Source organism: Phoenix dactylifera, chromosome 3 (assembly GCF_051530095.1).
Source record: "Phoenix dactylifera cultivar Ajwa chromosome 3, Ajwa_hap1_PhDact_Kaust_v1.1, whole genome shotgun sequence".
Classification (NCBI taxonomy): Eukaryota; Viridiplantae; Streptophyta; class Magnoliopsida; order Arecales; family Arecaceae; genus Phoenix; species Phoenix dactylifera.
This window is the reverse complement of record NC_143192.1, coordinates 34,420,183-34,438,773: the sequence shown is the minus strand read 5'-3', so window position 1 is coordinate 34,438,773 and position 18,591 is coordinate 34,420,183. Positions and strand designations below refer to the sequence as shown.

Sequence of the window (18,591 nt, the reverse complement as noted above, 5' to 3'; positions counted from 1 at the left end):
AATCTGACCTAATCTATTCTGAAGCGAGAAATTACACTGGTGCAGTGTACTAACAGAAATCTCAACTAATGCTTAGCTAGGCTTCTTCCTAGTTGAATGATGAACTAGATATTTTTCGCGGGGCTGGCTCTCCGGTCTAAAGAGGCGTAGTTGATGACTTGAAAGTGCCTTTGGAACCACCAAGGTGGTAGCACGGTTGGAATGGGGCTAAGATTCCACTGGAGTGGCGCAGGTTCGAAACGCGCGGGTGTCGATTAAATGTGGAAACTGGATGCCCTTTGTCTGGTTTGTCCGGTGAAGTCGTCATCTGGTCTGCCGGTACTTAGGTGGTGCTGGTATGACGTATTCACACATGGAAGGAGCTGCCATGGTGTGGCTTTCCTGTGAGTGGGGAGGATATGGATAAAACTTGTCTATCCGTATCGAATATTCTCCAGTGGGAAGAGGGCTCAGTGGGAGTTGCTCGCGGGTGAGTAGTGCCTTTGGAAGTTCTCAAGCTTGTTGTCCGTATCATAAGGTTAGCCAGATGAAAAACACCTAATCTTGCTGCAATTCCTTTAATAACTTATGTTTGCCGTATGTACTAACATTACAGGCGACATCTATGGACTTATCGGACTCATGCAAATCGATTGTCCGAGGAGGGTTTTCAAGAATTTTTGATTTGATTTTCCTGTGAGTTATATAAGCTTTGAGTCGGATGAGAAATATGAATGTAATTTGGAAGGGTATTTATCTAAATTCTAATATCTAGCAGGATATGTATGTAATTTTATTTTTCTATATCAACATATACAGTGGTTCCCTGACCAATTTAGTGCGTAGGGAGAGATCTAGGAACAAAAGATGTTGGAGTTAAATTCTAAGTTCTTGATCATAAATTAAAAAAAAGCTGCATTCTCATGTTTCCCTTTTTCCATGAGACCATCAGAACAGAATAATAAAGCAGCGCAAAAGACCAAATCAAAGAAATTCGGGATAACTCTGTAATAAATAACTCAAACAGAGTTGTTAATCAATCTCCTGTGACGTATTGGAAAAAAAAAATCAATTTACAATTTTGTTTCTCCACCTAATTTCGTATATTGAATACACGAAGGCATTTGACTTTCAGCAAACGCTTCAATCCCCTCCTGAAGCTTTGCCTGCATGTTTCAAAGAAAGAGTACTCAACTAGTAGCGTCGGTGGGTTGGGTCTGTCAACTAAATTAACCAAGATGACTCTGATGAGTGAAACGTGCGTCCTAATTTATTCATTAACAATTCCTGATTGATCTTCAAATTTTGACAGATTCAAAGAATCAGAGCGATGCCATGCCAATTGACAGAATACCATACTATTACCGTTGCCTGTAAATTGTTGAATTAGAGGATGAATCGAATGGGATATCTTCTATTAAAGCAATCTATATATTTTTATTTCCATAAATTTCACAAGCTAATTTGGAATGCTAGGTAAAGGAAGGAGACATTGGTGAAACATTTCTGGTAGGAGACCCAACCACACTATGCATACAATGTTTATTGAACCTATTTAGAACATTTCTATGAGAATTTTTTTGCCTTATATGGCAGTCGGCCCTTAATATATCAAGGGCTTTTTAGTAGAGTCGGCATATTTTGGCGTGCGAGTCAAATTATTGATGCTTTTATCTAGCATCAGCATATCAAAATCGGCAATTTCTATTCTGTAATGGAAGTGATGCCAATTAGACCGTTGAATGGGTTAGGCTGGTGAATCATACCCAAATGTTCCTGCATCTACCCCGTTGGCCGCCATATTTTTCCCCAAAACTATATATAACCAATCGATCTCTCTCATGAATTGCAGGGAGCACAACTTGGAAATTAGTACTGGTGCAGCGACCATGAAGGGGTGAAGTATGATGCTCCTATCTTGGTGCTTGCTACCGTGTTATAGCATCTATAATGGTTGCAAAAGAAAATAATTAATTGATCCACGAAGCCAGCCCTGCTAGTGGTTGTAAAAGCTCTCTCTTACGTAGCTTTTGCAGTAACCATTGGCTGCCCTGGCTTGGCTTATTTGGTGCTAGAGGCAAAAGGAGAATTACAAGACATGCTGCTGTTGGTTGAAGAGGAGACCCTCACAACAATATATGACAGGATTTTGCGAAAGGAACTGCAGGAAGTTTTATAGGAAGACCTCTGTTTTAATGCCATGTGGAAATTATCACTTATCCCAAAAATTTAAGTTGATAGGATAAGGTAGATTTATTTATATATTTTATATTTTCTTACAATAATTTAACTCAACTTTTTAATATTGTACAAATCCGAGATTGCTGAAAATCATGAGTGTGTTAAGAAGGAGGCTAGAATTTGATAAATATTATAAAGATTGTTTACATACTTATAAAAGAAAAATAGAAATGAAAACCAAGGGAAAGAGAAGTGGCCTGGGATCAAGATACCCTACGTACCATCCTGAGAACAAATTCGCTCTACATATACATGCATGCAGGTGAAAAAGCAAAACAGTTTCAGGTTGCCCACTAAATATAGGTGAAAAACAAAGCAAAACAGTGAAAGAAAGAAGGAAAAAAAAAAAGGGAACGAGAGTAAGGAGAGAGAGCTTCTTTGTTGGTGGTTTACGATACATTTTTTTATGATTTTGAATCAGCAAATCAAGATAGCATATTTAGCGGGAAAGTCATAAAGCTTCTTGCCACTCTTTTTAATCTTTATTCATCCTCTTGCAAAAGATGCTTCATGATTAGAAATGAATGAGCAGTTAACTCATCTTTTAATGTCCCAACACCCTCAAACATAATATAATCTAGTTAACTTTATTTTGAGGAGAAAAGAGAGTAATATAAAATTATTTCAGGGAGAAAATGTAATATAAAGTTGGCCACTAAAACTATTTTCTTTTGTTAAGGAGGCAACGAATGGCCAACTACCCTAGGGATACTCTTTGGATGGAAGAAAGAAGTTTACTCAGTATATATATTTTTTTAATTTTTTTAGTTGTATACATATTTATAACTAATAATGCATCCATTTTAATTAAAAAATTATTTTATTATTATTATTATTTTTATGAGTTATCATAATTCTATCGCACCAACTCATCATTATCCGTTCAACGGTTAAATGTTTTTACCCCAGATCACTCATTCGGCGTCTAACCGCAACCGCAGGTGTGAAGTCAAAACCATATGTACGTATTAAGGGGAAAAAACCCATATGTACGTAAAATGCCGAGAGGCACATAGACGAGTCTCTCTCGGGCCATTCTTGAAGTCGTTTCCCGACCCCCAAGCTCTCGACCTCGATCTCCTCCCCGCCCTACCATCTCTCTCGCCCTACTGTCCGCGGTCCCTCTACCTCGTCCTCGCCACCGACGCCGCTGCCGGCGTCGTCTACCTCGTCTTCCAAAGACCCCCAAGTCATCGCCGTCAAGGGCTTCAACCTCTCCTCCGCTGCCGCCGACATCGCCGCCATCTCGCCGTCCTCTACCTCGTCTTCCGAAGCTCCGCCGCCCTCCCGTCGCCGCCCGCGATCGTCCCCAGAGTGTAGCATTCCTTCCCTCCTCCTCTTTTGATTTGGTCTGAAATAGCGAGTTAGATGTTTAGTTTTGAGTTGAATGTGGTAACGGTTGTGCTCGAATTTGGCGAAAGAATTAGGGTTTATGTTTTCGTGATTTAGGGTTTCCGTTTTGCTTTTGGTTTCTTGAAATTAGGGTTTATGCGTTGGTAGATTTTGTTGATCACCAATGTCATCGTTGTGATGACTACTCTCGCCATCACGAAGACCTCGATCGCCTCTTGTAAACTTTTGCTTTCATGGAAATAAAGTAATCAGCCTTCATGTTCTTCCTCGTTATAACTAACAGGTCATAAAAGGGGCAGCCAACGTCCATGGCATTTGTGTTTATTCTAGTACTTAATTGGTGGGGTGGGGCTGCTTGGATTAGTAGACTAGTAGATTAATAGACAGCCTCTAAACAACTTATTTTAATGTCCGTCCAACAAAACTATCTCAAAATTTTCAAGAAACTTCATATTTGAAAGCATTGAGAATTACCTCATGGTTGGGGATCCTTGCATGAATAAAAAATGTTGATAGCATAGTTCTGACGGCCCTAGGGCACCACTAATACCCTCTTTTGCTTTTTCCACAAAATCATTACATATATAGTTCATAATCTGGAACATACAGATCTTGTGGTAAATAGTTGGACCTAAGATCTATATTCATTTCATGCTGAACTTTGGCATAAAACTGGCTAGCACAGGTAAAAACTAGGAATTTAGGATAAATCAGAATTCTGGCATTAAATTGTTAAGTGACCCTACTTTAAGAAGTAGTTTCTAAGGCATGTGATACTTGCTTATCATGTCTCGACATTCCTCTTCTAACTCCTTTTAGATTGCTGATAGAGATCCCTAGTAGGTTATTCATAAAATCATATGAATAAAGATTAGCCAGTCCCCATTTCTCATGATACTCATGCATATGTTCATTCAAGATCAATCTTTCATTACTTAAAATTATACTAGGCACGTGAAGGAAGTTTTTTTCTTTTGTTTCTTAACTAACTAAAATGCTTCCACTTTTTTTCTTTATATGACTAATGGGGCTGGAAGTGGGCCAGGCTGGGCCATGCCTCGACCCGAATCGGTCCTCTTTTTTTGGGGTTTCGGGCTAGGCGTAGGCCCGAAAATTTTTGGATAATCCAAGCCCGAGCTTGACTCGAGCCCAGGCCCGAACCTAGCTCGAACCTGATTGAGCCGGCTTGAATTATCGGTTTGGGCCAAAAATAGGTTTGGCCCGAACTTGATTGAAGTTTAATATTTCATAATATTGCTTCACAAATAAATGAGCTAGTTAAAATTAGGCTCTCCTATAACACAAGTAAATGATATATGATTCATTATTCTTAGCTAAACCCATTTCAATTTATCATTTAGTTCCTCATTTTTCTCTCTAAATAACAACATACAAAAATAAATTGATTCAGGCCTAAATTTAGGCTCTGTTTTGGGCCTTGTTCGGGCTTGGGCCGGGCTCGAGGCCAGGCCAATGACATACCTGAGCCTGGCCCAAAAAATAAATGGGCTTTATATTTAAGCCCAAATCTAGCATGAACATTTTTTCAGCCTAGCTCGAAGCTCGGCCTGAAGTCGGCCTGACCCAAGCCCATTTTCAACCCTAATTACTAATTAAATTATTGTGTCGGAGTGTCTTAAATAGGCATTGCAGATGGATCATGAAAAGGGCAATCTTTATATCCTAGATATGTGGATCAGGCTTGCTTCATTATTTCTTCTTCTCTAAAGCTACTTGATAAACTCAAAATTATCTAATCAAGTATTTAAATGCTGGGGAATGCTAATCTGTACTGACCAGCTGTATTGTGCTAAAACTGGCATACCCTTTGAAACAAAACCATGTGTATGGTACACCTCATTTTTGTTGTTCTGACAACTAGAGGCATTCCATTCGTTAGTACGGCATCGTACAATACTAACCATATCATATCGATAGGGTATCAAAATAGGTATTGGTACTAGTACTCCAAACAGTACAACCATGGTTCAGCACGTACCGGACCGGTCCGGTACTGCGGTGAAAAACGGTTAGGGGCCGAAATCAAGTGGTACAGAAGGTGTACCGGTGCTGACCAGAGTGGTTCCACCGGTACAAGCCTGGTACCAGTGCGAATCAGACCAGTTCGCATTGGTACGCCTTCAGTTTGCCACAATGCCACGCGCGGTAGCCGAAACTCGGCCAAACCAATGGTACTGGTTCGGTACAGCCCGAATCGGTCCGATAGGCCGCCGGTACGCCTACCGGTACTAGTTTGGCAGACATTGAGTACAACCAATAGTTCATGACTCAGTTTCATACAGAGCGTAAAATATTTTTTTAGGAATGAATTTTGTCTTGTACAGAATTTTGTACCTATATTTCTCCAATCTACGACAAACCTATGAAACCAATATTAGTGAAGAAAACTCATGCCAAAAGCTCCATAGTTGTAGAACATTTAGAAACTTTCCACCTTGAGTAAGATTAAAATCTAGAAGATGCAAAAGATACAATCAGAGATGGATGAGACTAAAACTCCTGTCAAAATAAGACTATGAAGAAAATTCATGACCAAAACCACAACAATTGCAGAGGCTAGAGCACTATGAAACTCATGCCAAATGTACATGACTATAATTACACTGCATGAGCATATACCAGCAAAAGCCAAAATGGAATGGAACAAGGCTTAAAATCAGCTAAAAATGATTAACTTTATTTCTCAATGGTTTTCAAGGCATTAACATCTCATTAGTTTTCTCTAGCAATATGAGGAAAAAAGGAAAAATAAAAAATAAATAGAAGATTCCAGCTGCTAAGATTTGTAATCGTTTTTCTCCTTTCGAAGTTGAATTGTTGCCGAACCATTATGATGGCCAAATTCTCATTTTATGACGACCTTTGAAACAGAGAGGTGATTGGATGAAAATTAATGTGGTGTTGTTAATGAGATTATCTACCGCCTCCTGGTCCTTTGCTAATGTTAAGGGGTGATGACTTCAGCATTTTGGTCGCCAACTTGATGACTTCATCATTTTGATTCTTGGACTATTAGTGATGATAATGGACAAGAGTTTTAATATGAACTCATTTTAAGATGAACCTTGGAAGCCTGTGTAGAGGGATCAAGATTCAGATGAGGCAATTATTAATTTTGTGCTTCAAATATTGCCTAGTGGCACAAATAGTGGGAGCAGGAACACTATGCAGGAACTGGCTTCACATCATAACATACTATCCGTGCTTTCACATGGTGGGCCAGGTAACTGCAAATGATGGCAAATATTTTGATATGCTGTTTGGTTAGAAGTTAGGACAAAAAGAAGTTGCCCATCTATGAGGTGTACCAAGTCGGTGAGGAGCATTGATATGTGGTATGTTGGAGCTTTTTTTGACTTGCATACCATATCTTGTGGTTACTTGTCATCTTTATGTTTGCTTTCTTACTCTATTGTCATAATCATTGTTTTAAAGTTGGCCACCATAGCAATTTCGACCTGAAAACACTATGCCAAGTATCATAGTGGCGCTATATGGCGCTTGGTTTTGAAGGACAATATATCAGGCGAAAGTCTGCTATTGCAGTCGCTACAATACTGGTTAAAAGTGAGTGGTTTATTCCATATTGGCTGGATTGACTTCCAATTAGATTGATCCAGTAATTTGTTGGTCCAATGGGATGGTTAAAGCATGGGACAAGCTAGCTATTTCATTCCTTAATCGAATGGAATTTAGGGGAAAAGGGAGAAAGGGAAGTGAATTATGTTATATGATTGTAGACATTTTTCTTTATGGTTGATGCTATATGATTGTGGACATGTTATGAGTGATGTTACTATGTTTGGTGGAGGATGATGTTTCTTATTACATTGTAGACCTTCACATTATTTGGATGTCAACATGATATTATGATGCTAGCTGGATCATATTTTATAGTTTTTCTTGATTTTTTTAATTTCTTGCATGAAGTTATGTAAATATTGTATGTTCATACTTGTAATAAAAAATATTGATATATTTTAGCAGTCTGCTATCCAGTATCTGCTACAAAACCCCAGGCTATTATGTACCTTCTATCCACTTTTTAACACACTGGTCATAATTGCCCATATATTATTATATATTTCTTTGTAATGCAAATGCTTCACGGTTTTTTCTTATAAAAGCGTTTACCTGTCTTCATTAAATGAAGTTGAATGAGCCAGAAAAACCATTAGAGTTCTAGGCCATTACTTAATTATATCATCTTGATGGAATTACCTCTCGCTGCCCTTTAGGAGTTAAGACTATGCTTGCTAAATAATAGAGATGATTCATGTGTTGATGACCTTTGTGGATTTTTTCCTTGTTCTACATGATGTGTACAGGACATTAGGTGCTCAAAAGAGAAAAAGAAGTGTAATCTGCTCTTGCTAAATAAAATTGTTCTAACTTATTATGTTTCAATTGTTGAATGCTTTACTTCCTTGTATCTGTCATTTTTCTCCTTACCTTCTTATTGAGTTATATTTATGATAGTGGAGCCTTAAACCACCAAGTCTTATTCTATCTGGTGGATGGATCCATGCTTCATTGATCAAAGCCTGATCCACCAGGATCCACTTTGATCAAATGTTAACTTGTTGTCAACCTTAACAGAATTAATGCAATTTCTTGATGACACAACTATGGGCATGAGAGGGGCCTAAATGAACCTAAAGGTCTAGTTGGTAGGTAGGAAGACCTGTCGTCTCATTAGTTATTATTTATGCAGTTCAAGCTTATGCAACTGGAAATCAGCTTTACAAAATTTATCATCTTAGAAACAGAGAAGAGGCAGGTTTTGAATGGGAAGGTACTTCCACATCTACATCATGAAGTACAGACTAAAAAGCAAAATTTGAACATATCCCAAATCTTTAACATAGGGAGTGGATTTATCATCAAAAGTCCTCAAGCATCAGAGAAATATAGCCTAATTTAAGAAAAATTAATCCGTTTCCGCATTGTCATCTGCCTTTATACCTTTCAAACTCTTCCTTTTTTCACCTCTTGTCTGATCTTTGGTAGTGTATTAGCATTGTAACTAAGTACATTAAATTGCATGGTCATTCACCTGTACACCTGTTTAAGCCTCCCTTCACCTCACATTTATCCCACTTTGGGTGGTTTGGTATAATTGGATTTGTAGGTAAAGTTATTATCATGTCAAGTACTACTATGTTGATTTGTGTCAATGGAACCCTCATAGGAAAATAGTTTTCGAAGGTTTTTGCCTATATCCTTCCAGGTATATCTTCTTGGACCTTCTGTTTGAATCCCTAAATTGCTTGCACATATTTAAACACAATTACAGTTTGTAAATTTGCTACATGTCTACCCTGGAATGTCTAATTATAGAAGACACCGTTGGCTTGAAAAATTTAACAGTAACATGCTTCAAATGCTCTACAGGCACATCAAAGATGTTCAAACAGAGCAGAAGCTGTTTTTCCATTTTGACTGTAACATAATACTAATAATATTCAACTTCTTGTTCCTTGGTTTGAATTTATCTATATCAGTGATTCATTCTCAGCAGCCCAGTTGCTGTTCTTATTATGCTGAATACAGTAGCTGTGTTTCACAATTACTTCTGCTCGATGGCTGATTTGTCCTTATGCCATTTTTGGATCTATGCAAAATGCAGACTTTTATCTTTTCCCTCTAATTTCGCAGATGAATTCTGTTGAACTAGAAAATGGTGAAGAAGAGACCGCGGAGACATTTTCTGACCAGTTACATTTTCTGGGTTCCCCTGGCATGGATGATGTCGATGATGAACCACCAGTGTGCCCTCGCATAGGGGATCAGTACCAGGTGGAAATCCCAACCATCGCGACAGAATTGGAACGCCTTCAACTAAGATCCCACCAGATTAATACTGAGAACATGCTTGATGACAACTATATTTTTGGACTAGGATTAGCCATTCCAATTATGTGGATTCACCATACAGGTGATCCCATAAAAAATGAACAGAATGAATTCCCTGCTTCCAAAATTGGTGGTAATGAAGCTGGGTTTGCGGACTTTGGAAGGGATAAAGAAAGTCAGATTGATGCTACATGCAGCATAGTGGGTGAACTTCCAGCAGAAGATTCAAGTTATCATGATATACATCCTCAAGGCTCGGCATGTAAAGTTGAGCTACTAAATGACTTGGCAGATCAGGGAAAAGAATCTGGAGGTTTCACAAGCCAGGAATGCAGGGCCGCAAATGATCAGATGCATACAGGTTCTCCGTGGCTCCATCAGAGTAAAGCCAAAGTTTTCAGTCCATTGCCTGGTTCACCGGCTCCCTCTTGGAGCAATGCTGAGGAACAGAGTTTTCTCCTTGGTCTTTACATTTTCGGAAAAAATCTTCTTCAGGTGAAGAAATTTATGGAGAATAAAAGGATGGGAGATATATTGTCCTACTACTATGGAAAGTTTTATAGGTCTGATGTGTATTGTAGATGGTCAGAATGTAAAAAGATACGAAGTAGGAAGTGCATACTTGGACAGCGCATTTTCACAGGTTGGAGACAACAGGAACTACTGTCACGTGTGCTACCAACAGTGTCAAAGGAAGGTCAAGATACTTTGCTGGAGGTTTGTTCCTGTGCCTTCGCTGAACATGCATTGCAAACTATGCAATTATTGCTTTGTGCCCATAAAATGCCAATTTTGCATTTTCCAGACAGTGTAATGTCCTGTAGTTTCATACATATACAGTTGGTGTGTTTTAATGATATTTTTGTCCAATACATATTCAAGGGTCATATATCATAGATTATGTGTATATTTCTGTACATGCACCTATTACTATTGTATCCATGTGGTATGTACTTCCAGAAGTTTCCACTATAGATATACAATAGATGAATCAGAACATATGCATAGATGCTAGTAGTGCTGCAATTCTTTTCTAAAACTATAGAATTTGGCTAAGTTGATTTTTTAATTAATTTCAAGAATGCCTATTGTAGAACACTACTAACAAATTACTAATCTCACAAATCTGTGCAGTAATGAACATTTAGTTCTTTTGATTTGGCATTGAGAATGTGTCTCCAGCTGATATATGGAAGTTGCTACTTCTAAACTCTGTTTTTATTTGTTGTCGATGGTGCCTTTGCACTTTATGGCATTGTCATGCTGATATGTTATTTCGAAAGTTATACTACAAAGTAATGTATACACTGCCAAGATTTGCCGTACCGGTCGGTACCGATGTGTACCATACCAGTACCGAATGGTACATAGTACAGAAGGCATGCCAAGTGTCAGTACGCTGAACTGGCCTCCATATCTAACGTACCGACACAGAAATAGGATGGTATCGGTATGGGGTCCGGTTTCGAAATGGCGAACCTTGTACATCGTAATAATAAAAAGCTTAGAAATCTATTATTCTATCAGTAAGATATAATTGATTATTATGTCAAATTAGAAAGAGAAATAGTTGAAGATTTTCTTCCTTCGGATATGGAAGAAAAACTAATAGTTAACACCCTAAATTTATTTTAGGAAAAAATATAGTTTCACCCCGTCTAATTTGATCGGTTCACATTGACACCCATTGGGGTTTAAAAATTTTTAATTGGGTCGTTCAAGTTAGCATACTAACCCAATGTGATCCTGTAGCCCGTCCATCACCCAACATCATTAGTGTGCTGTCCCAAATGATGAATTTATCCTCTCTAGGTTAACTCTTTGAATTACATCTTTGCGTATTTTTATTTTATTTTCTCTTAAGTTTGTGGTTGGGCATTTTCTTCTCTTAACATAGGTAGAGTTTAAATCTTGACCATCACAGAAGTTTGTTATTGTCGAAGTCTGTTTAGATTTTGTTGGATCAAAACTTGTGATGTTGTCTTTAAAGCTAGTGTTCACTTTGAATGCCATGTGCTCCATGGATTGTGCATGAGCATGAGGGTTTGAGTGCAATTCTTGAGCACGAACCCTCTCTTTACGAGGTCGGGCCACGCGCCTCCTTGCCCTGCATGGTCTTCTCTATAGTGGCATTGCCTAGTCAGATTTTTGACCGTCTTCTTGACCACTCCAAGCTAGCAGTGAATATCAATCGCATTCAATGGATGCCCAGGTAAAACCTGAACATATTGGCATAATGGTGTCCCATCCCAAGATACCCAATCAATGGAATCGACGGATATTTGCTCTACTGATTGTAGCAGAAAGACTCCAAGCAATCCCACAGCCGAGCACATTGCATGATTTTTAGTGCAAGCTTGCAAAACTAAAAGCAAACCTATAACTATTCTTGTTCTTGGAGACGTGGATCACCGAGTCTTGTTCCTAGGGAACCAAGAGATTAGCTCGACGACAACCATCGCAGTTCTCAAACTTATTATTACACTTGGAGAATTTGCAGGCTCACCACCTTTTGTCGCATCAAGGCCTTCCACTCCTATTGTAACAAGTAGCACGTTGACCACGGATCTTGACATGTCCCCTAAATCACTATTGTCGCCACCCAACACCATTGGTTTGAGCTTCTTGGTGCTCTTTCTTCCCTATGATTGTGGAGTCAACCAAATGCACAAGCTCCAAGGGAATATTCGGCATTGCTAGCTTCGCCCTAGGATTTGGCATGGGCCTACTGGGGATTGGTAGGAGTTGAAGCTACTGGACAAAGGCAACACAGCTTGAGCATTGGGCTGAAGGGATTGTAGGGCAGAGAGGTGTGCATGTCGACTGAGCACTGTGCCAATGGGAGAGGAATTGGAGGTGGCATTGGCATTGGAGAATTGATTCAAGTTGTTAGAGGTGGAGTGGATGGAGTTTCCGGGGGCATGGTCGGGGGCGGAGGGATCAAAGGTGGGGTGGTTGGGATCTCTAGGGGAGATAGGCTCGAAGAGGTCATTAGGTTGGGGGCCTACTATGTGCTGCAGATTGGGAGGTGGGGCTCGCTGGACACTTGCGTTTGCAACAAGATGGCCGACAAGGAGGCTTTGGTTGTTTGTGCAAAGGGGGATGGAGGAGGGGCTCGAAGGAGAGGCGAGGGATGGGTTGGAGGGGGACGAAGGAGGAGGTGGAGCTCTCGAAGGCAGTGGCCGGCGGGCTATCAAGGTTGGAGAGGACAGTGGAGAGAGAAGTGGTGGTGTTGTACTGAAATAGAAATAATTGTATGTAAATTTATCATTAAGGAAGTATTAGTATTCTATTTTCTAAATGGAGTTGTTATATAATCATTGCTGTAATGACTTTGAAGCATATATAATGGCACCATAACTTATAAGCTGATGGGTATATAAATGTATAACATTAGCTTTCCTTTATCCTCTGTTATATTCTTTGCAAGTTAATCAACTTTATTGAATACATGACGTCTTTAGATAATTGTTGCTGTTGCTTTATGGTTGCAGTGCTTTCTTAATAGTTATATAGGACCTCTTATTATCACAAATATCTTATTTCTTTTTCCCTTCTCCTTTCAACTTTCTTGGTTCTTTTTCGTCTTTCATGTTCTAAGTTTTAGGCTTGGTGTGTTGGCTTTCACACTTAATCAGTTATACTTGGTCCATCACACTTTGCTATGTCTACCTTTCTTTGGGTTGAGGTTTGTGTATAGGGTTTTATCATTGATATGTTGGCGTAAATGATAAGGTTGCTCCATTGTGACCTGGAGGTCACGGGTTTGAAACATAGAAGCAGCCTCTCCACATGCGAAGGTAAGGTTGTTTACATTTTCGATCTTCCTTGGACCGTACAATTGCAAGAGCCTCAACTCCTGTTTATGTTGGCCTGGAGTCACTTGGGTCCTTTGGTACTTAACGTCATGCTCTGTTCATGTCGTTTGGGCTTAGCAACAGTCTCCTAACTTCCACCATTCAAGTGTTGGATATGCTACAGATATATGTCAAGATTGCTCGGATGAAGCACACTTAGCAACAGCTATCCTCTTCTATGGCTACTTTTGTAGCCAGTATAGGTGCTGATGTTTCTTTTCAACAACAAACATCCATACAGATACTCTTTCTTTAGTTAAGTATTAATGTCGGGACAAGTTCTTCAGTGTTTTGCATAGTTGAGGCAGATTATTTGAGCCACCAACAGTGCCACCACGACCATTGCAGGCATTGTATTTTCTTGTCTTGGTCATTTATACTTCTTTGGTTGTATGTCGTTTTGCTTGGGCTCTTATTTTAGGTGTCTCAGTAAATGACTTTTACCATTAATGGTCTCTCGTATTGTTGGTATTCCACCATGGCTCTTACACTACACTAAAGGTTGTTTATGTATAATGTTAAAAATCTCCTCCTTCCACAACTAACCTTAGGCTGCATATTGAATAGTGGAACGCTGAACTAGCACTTTGAAGAACCAACACCAACAACGCCATTAACTTTATCAGAATTTGGGCTGCATTATGGAAAGTTGAAGTGAAATGCTCTAAAAATTTCAAGTCTTTCATTAGGATCCCTAACCCCACTTATGAGAAATTTAGGCAAATGGACTTCCTGGTGCAAGTGTTGCTTTAAACCTCCAGTCTGACAAGTTATTTTGAAGAAAAAGACAAGTCATTCCCATGTCAACATGTTAAAATACAAAAAATACCCTTAAGTATACCATCAAGCCATCCAACTATTTAGGATTGGCTTTATGCTTCCTCATTGACCAAGGTAACAGAAAAAAACCGAAACATGATATCTCGCCAGTTTACATATTAAATGCTTCTTGAGGTTCTCATTGCACAGATTAATCTATGTACAAAGGGTTTGCTACTTTGCTTAAACCCATTGATTTACACGTTTTCCTCAAATATTTAAACTTATGAATAGATGTTCAAATCCTGTTCAAAAACAATCAGAGGTTGGCAAATATATTTTTGGAAAGAGCCAGCATACAAGGAACCAAGGAAGATTTTTTTCCCCTGGCTTGAACCTCCTTTCCTGGTAGGCTTATGCTGTAATATGAACTGACACTTTTGGTCTTAGTTATTACTCCATTTCCCATCTCATTTTGATGAAAGGCCTTTTTAAGAGTATGATTTCTAGACTTTTTTAAGTCAACACCATCTTTAACATTCAATCAATGTAACAGAAATTCTTGACCTATTTATATTTTATCACTTTATAATGCATTTACTGTTAGCCTGTCCAAGACCTTTTTTAAAGCCAGAATCTTGTAGGTCATGTTTAGCGTAACGAAACTATGTGCTGTGGTTCTTAGGCTTGTGAAAATCATTTAAGAGAACATTTGTTAATCCAAGACACATGGTGAACTTTCTCTTTCCTTCAGCTCTATGCAATTAAGAGAACTATGATAAGGTATGATATTTAAAGACCATGTTTCTTGGACTACGAACAAAATGAAGGGATTCACTACCTGTGCCGGAAAAAGATCTTTGAACCAACAAAAACTATCTTTTTGAAAAAGAATCTGATGTCAATTTATTCAATGATGTAGTTCCTTTAAGAGTGTAAAACTTGAAGGTTTCTTGATTGATTAGTGGGTTTTTCCCCTCACTAGATGCTTTGCTGCTTATTTTTTTTTTCAGAAGTTGTGTATGACTTGTCCATCTTGCTCTTGGAGTTTATTCATTCAAACATGTTATTCCCGCATTTTAATTTTGCCCTTTTTGTTGTTTCTCATCCTGAAGTTATATTTGTACTGTTCCTGTTCATACCATGCACGCCTCCTGACTTGGAAGTTATAAACTCGATATTTTTTATGGTCCATATTTCTTATGGCATATTTATTATATAAGTATGCATTCTATTTATAAATTATAATTATTTTGGCAGGCCATTAAGACATTTAACGAGGGAACAGCTTCTCTTGAGGAATTTGTCGTCACTTTAAAAGCTATTGTTGGCATGGAAGTTCTTGTAGAAGCTATTGGAATCGGCAAAGGGAAGCATGACCTTACCGGCATTGTATTAGATCCAGTTAGAACAAACCATTCAGTTTCTATCCGGCCTGAACTTCCAATAGGCAAAGCATGCTCCTCTCTCTCATCTGGTGACATAATCAAGTTTCTGACAGGTGATTTCAGGTTAAGCAAAGCAAGGTCGAATGATCTCTTCTGGGAAGCTGTCTGGCCTCGTTTGCTAGCAAGGGGTTGGCATTCAGAGCAGCCTAAAGATTGCTCAGTTGTCTCTAAGCATGCATTAGTATTTCTCACCCCTGGTGTTAAGAAGTTCTCCAGAAAAAAACTTGTAAAAGGCCATCACTATTTTGATTCTGTAAGTGATGTCTTGAGCAAAGTCGCATCAGACCCAAGGCTTCTTGAGTTAGAGGTCGAAGGAGCTGAAGAAAGCAGCAGTATCAAGGATGAAAATGAATGGGCTGCAGATAACAAATCAGACCAAAATGGTCTGTCTGAGCATCGACGTCACTGCTATCTCCGTCCAAGGCTCCCAAATTGCAGTTCGCAACTCATGAAATTTACTGTTGTGGATACCAGTATGGTTCAAGGGGAAGGACCCTTAAGAGTAAGAGAACTGAGGAGTTTACCTTCCCCTTATGACCGTTCATCTTATTCAGGACAAACAGGAAGCAATAGCTCATCGGAGCAGTTGGACTCTGATGATAGCTCATCAGATGATCAAGGAGATTCTGATCTGAATAAGTCTCTTGACAAGAGAGTGGAACAAAGCCAGAGTTGCATAATTGATGAAGGAACACAATCTGGTCCATCGGATAATATGGTTACTGTTTCAAACAAAAGGCTACCAATAAATGGGCATGTTTCCAATGATCAATGTGCTAATCTGACCAGTGAAAAGCCACGAATGAAGGATACAAAGTGTCAATTCAGCCGCAGGGCAAAATCTGGCCAACAAGATTATTTAGCCCCCATGTCAAAACGGAAGAGGTTAACTGCCTGTAGGTGTGAACGAACTGGTCGCCGCACCTACTCTTTCCCAAAAGGCCATCAACTGAAGAAAGAGGAAATTCACCATGATTTGGATTCATTGAAAGCAAATGATACCACAAGTGCAGAGGTTGACCAGTCTCGAGGGAAGGTACCTATGAACACTACAACTAATCATAGCCCAGATGAGAACAGCAAGTATGCTTTTAGTGGGGAGCATTATGCTACTATTTCTGTAAGTGAGACCACAGTCAGTAAGGAAAAGCCTCAACCCCGCTCCTTCATTGACTTAAACCTACCACATATTCCAACAGATTATGAGATTGCTGAACCCTTCAGCACAGAGGTGGCGGGCAGCCAGGATTATCTGAACCCAGAGAAAGAGGGATGCCTGCCAGAAACAAAGCAGCAAGATAATGGTTCCCAAGTAGTTGGGACATCTAATGTACTGCTTGATGAGCAGCCTTCCAGGAACTCTAGGAGGCAAAGCACCAGGAACCGACCACCAACGACAAGAGCTTTAGAAGCTCTTGCATGTGGATTTCTAGGCACAAAGCGCAAGGGAAGGGACACAAGAGTCCCATTGTCAGGTAACCTGACAAGAAGGCCATCCCGGCGGGTACGCAGGACTGAAACCTCAGTACCTGTTCCTTCATCTGGTGTCAGTGCAGTTAGTTCTGACATCAAGGAGCCAAATGCTGGACCAAATGAATGGCATGGAAGCAATACAAACGATGAAATCATGCTTAATGGTTCATATGTTGAATCAGAAAGGAAAGCGACTCATGATTTGGTTGGGGTACCTTAAGCTGCCTACCTTTTGTTTCTTTGAAGAACTGGAAATGCAGCACTGTGGTTTTTCTGATGCTGTGCGGTCTCAAGGCACGAGATCTACATTCGTGGGGACCTGCACTTCACAGTGGCTGGGGATTTTCCAGTTGTCTTATGTTAACAAGGTCATTTGGTATGCTATACTAGCTTTGCTCGTCCAAGTTAATTGGAAGATGATTTCAGGGGGCATTCGCATGACACATAATCTCTGGACAGCAAAGGTCAGGGAGTTCGCAAATGCGGCTCATCATTTGACAGAAACTTCAGCATCCTCTTGGTCTGGTAACATTTGCTGTCCATATTGGTTTATTCATCATGAGATTGATAGAATAAATTGCATGGATGCAGTGGCTAATCTGTCTATACAAGGGAACGGCAGTACTCAGCTGATTTCAATTGATTATGTAGCATTAAATTCTTTTGGTTGTGCTTCTCACTGTACAAGTTTGTACTGAACTTATACAATCTTGTAGAATTTTAATGGCTATAATTGCTGATGTTCTATGGGGTCATTGTTATATGAGAGATGGATAATTTCTTTTTCTTTGAGGTTTCAATTTTTCTCTGCACACTCCGTTCGGCCTTGTAGGAGCAGAGGATTTTGACGGTTGTTTTAGTTTTCTTTTGAGAGATTCAGCTGTGCCGCTAATGAAGGCTCAACAAGTGAACCCATTCATTAAAGTGACATTCATGTTCTTTCAGTTGTCAATTTAGATCAGCAAAAAACCTTGATCTATTATGGTTCACCATAAAAAAAAAAAAGCCTTCATCTATTGTGCACTCGCTGGGGCCTCCTTCGCTGACACACAGACTGAGGGCATAATACAGAATGGCGTTTTCGTGTTGATGGCTGAGGGCAAAACTAAAATGACCAGAACTGGGGGTCATCGACGATGGATCACCTGCGTCCACTCCTTTTGATTCCTATATGAAGTAGGAACAAAGGAGGAGGAATTAAAAGATTTAAATATTTTTAAATAATTGGACATTTGAACTACTTAGCAAATACTACAAGATCTGACATTTCTCACGCTTTTGGTAGATTATCTAAGCATGCTTGGCAAGATAAGAGTCATTGGAGTGCACTTGAGAGATTGATGAGGGAGCTCAAAGAAATTGGTAATTATAGCCTTTATTATATAGGCTTCTTGGTTATGTTTGAGGGATTCAATTAGGCTATAAATGAGCCAAACAGCTCGCGAGCTGCTTGAGCTCAACTCGACTCAATTATTATCAAGCTTAAGTTGAGCTCGAGTAGCTTGAACAATTTTTCAACTCGAGCTTGAGAAGCAAAATACTTGGTTCGAAGACTTGTGAGACTCGAATATATATATATATATATATATATATATATATATATA

The 18,591-nt window shown here is 39.3% G+C and overlaps 1 protein-coding gene and 1 long non-coding RNA gene across 3 annotated transcripts; both read left to right on the top strand.

The window, feature by feature from the left end:
* The first annotated feature begins 334 nt into the window (after positions 1–334).
* Positions 335–813, top strand: LOC149768063 (uncharacterized). Its single transcript, XR_016399860.1, has 2 exons — positions 335–469; positions 596–813. It is a non-coding gene; the product is annotated as an uncharacterized LOC149768063 (long non-coding RNA).
* A 2,394-nt stretch (positions 814–3,207) lies between these two features.
* On the top strand, positions 3,208–17,774 carry LOC103718559 (uncharacterized). 2 transcript variants are annotated; one of them, XM_008807443.6, is made up of 3 exons: positions 3,208–3,536; positions 9,253–10,167; positions 15,327–17,774. In XM_008807443.6, the coding sequence occupies exons 2-3, from the start codon at positions 9,253–9,255 to the stop codon at positions 17,205–17,207; spliced, it is 2,796 nt and encodes a 931-aa protein (XP_008805665.3). In that variant the 5' UTR covers positions 3,208–3,536; the 3' UTR covers positions 17,208–17,774. The 2 variants fall into 2 exon arrangements, with proteins under 2 accessions (XP_008805665.3, XP_088574222.2); XM_088718096.2 differs by lacking the exon at positions 3,208–3,536 and having other exon boundaries at positions 6,242–10,167.
* The last annotated feature ends 817 nt before the right edge of the window (positions 17,775–18,591 follow it).

Excerpts from the sequence above, each read along its gene's own strand:
- LOC103718559 (XM_088718096.2), top strand. The coding sequence starts at position 9,211 with ATGCAAAATGCAGACTTTTATCTTTTCCCTCTAATTTCGCAGATGAAT. Across the intron at positions 10,168-15,326 it reads GTCAAGATACTTTGCTGGAG|GCCATTAAGACATTTAACGA; the intron begins GTTTGTTCCTGT and ends TTATTTTGGCAG.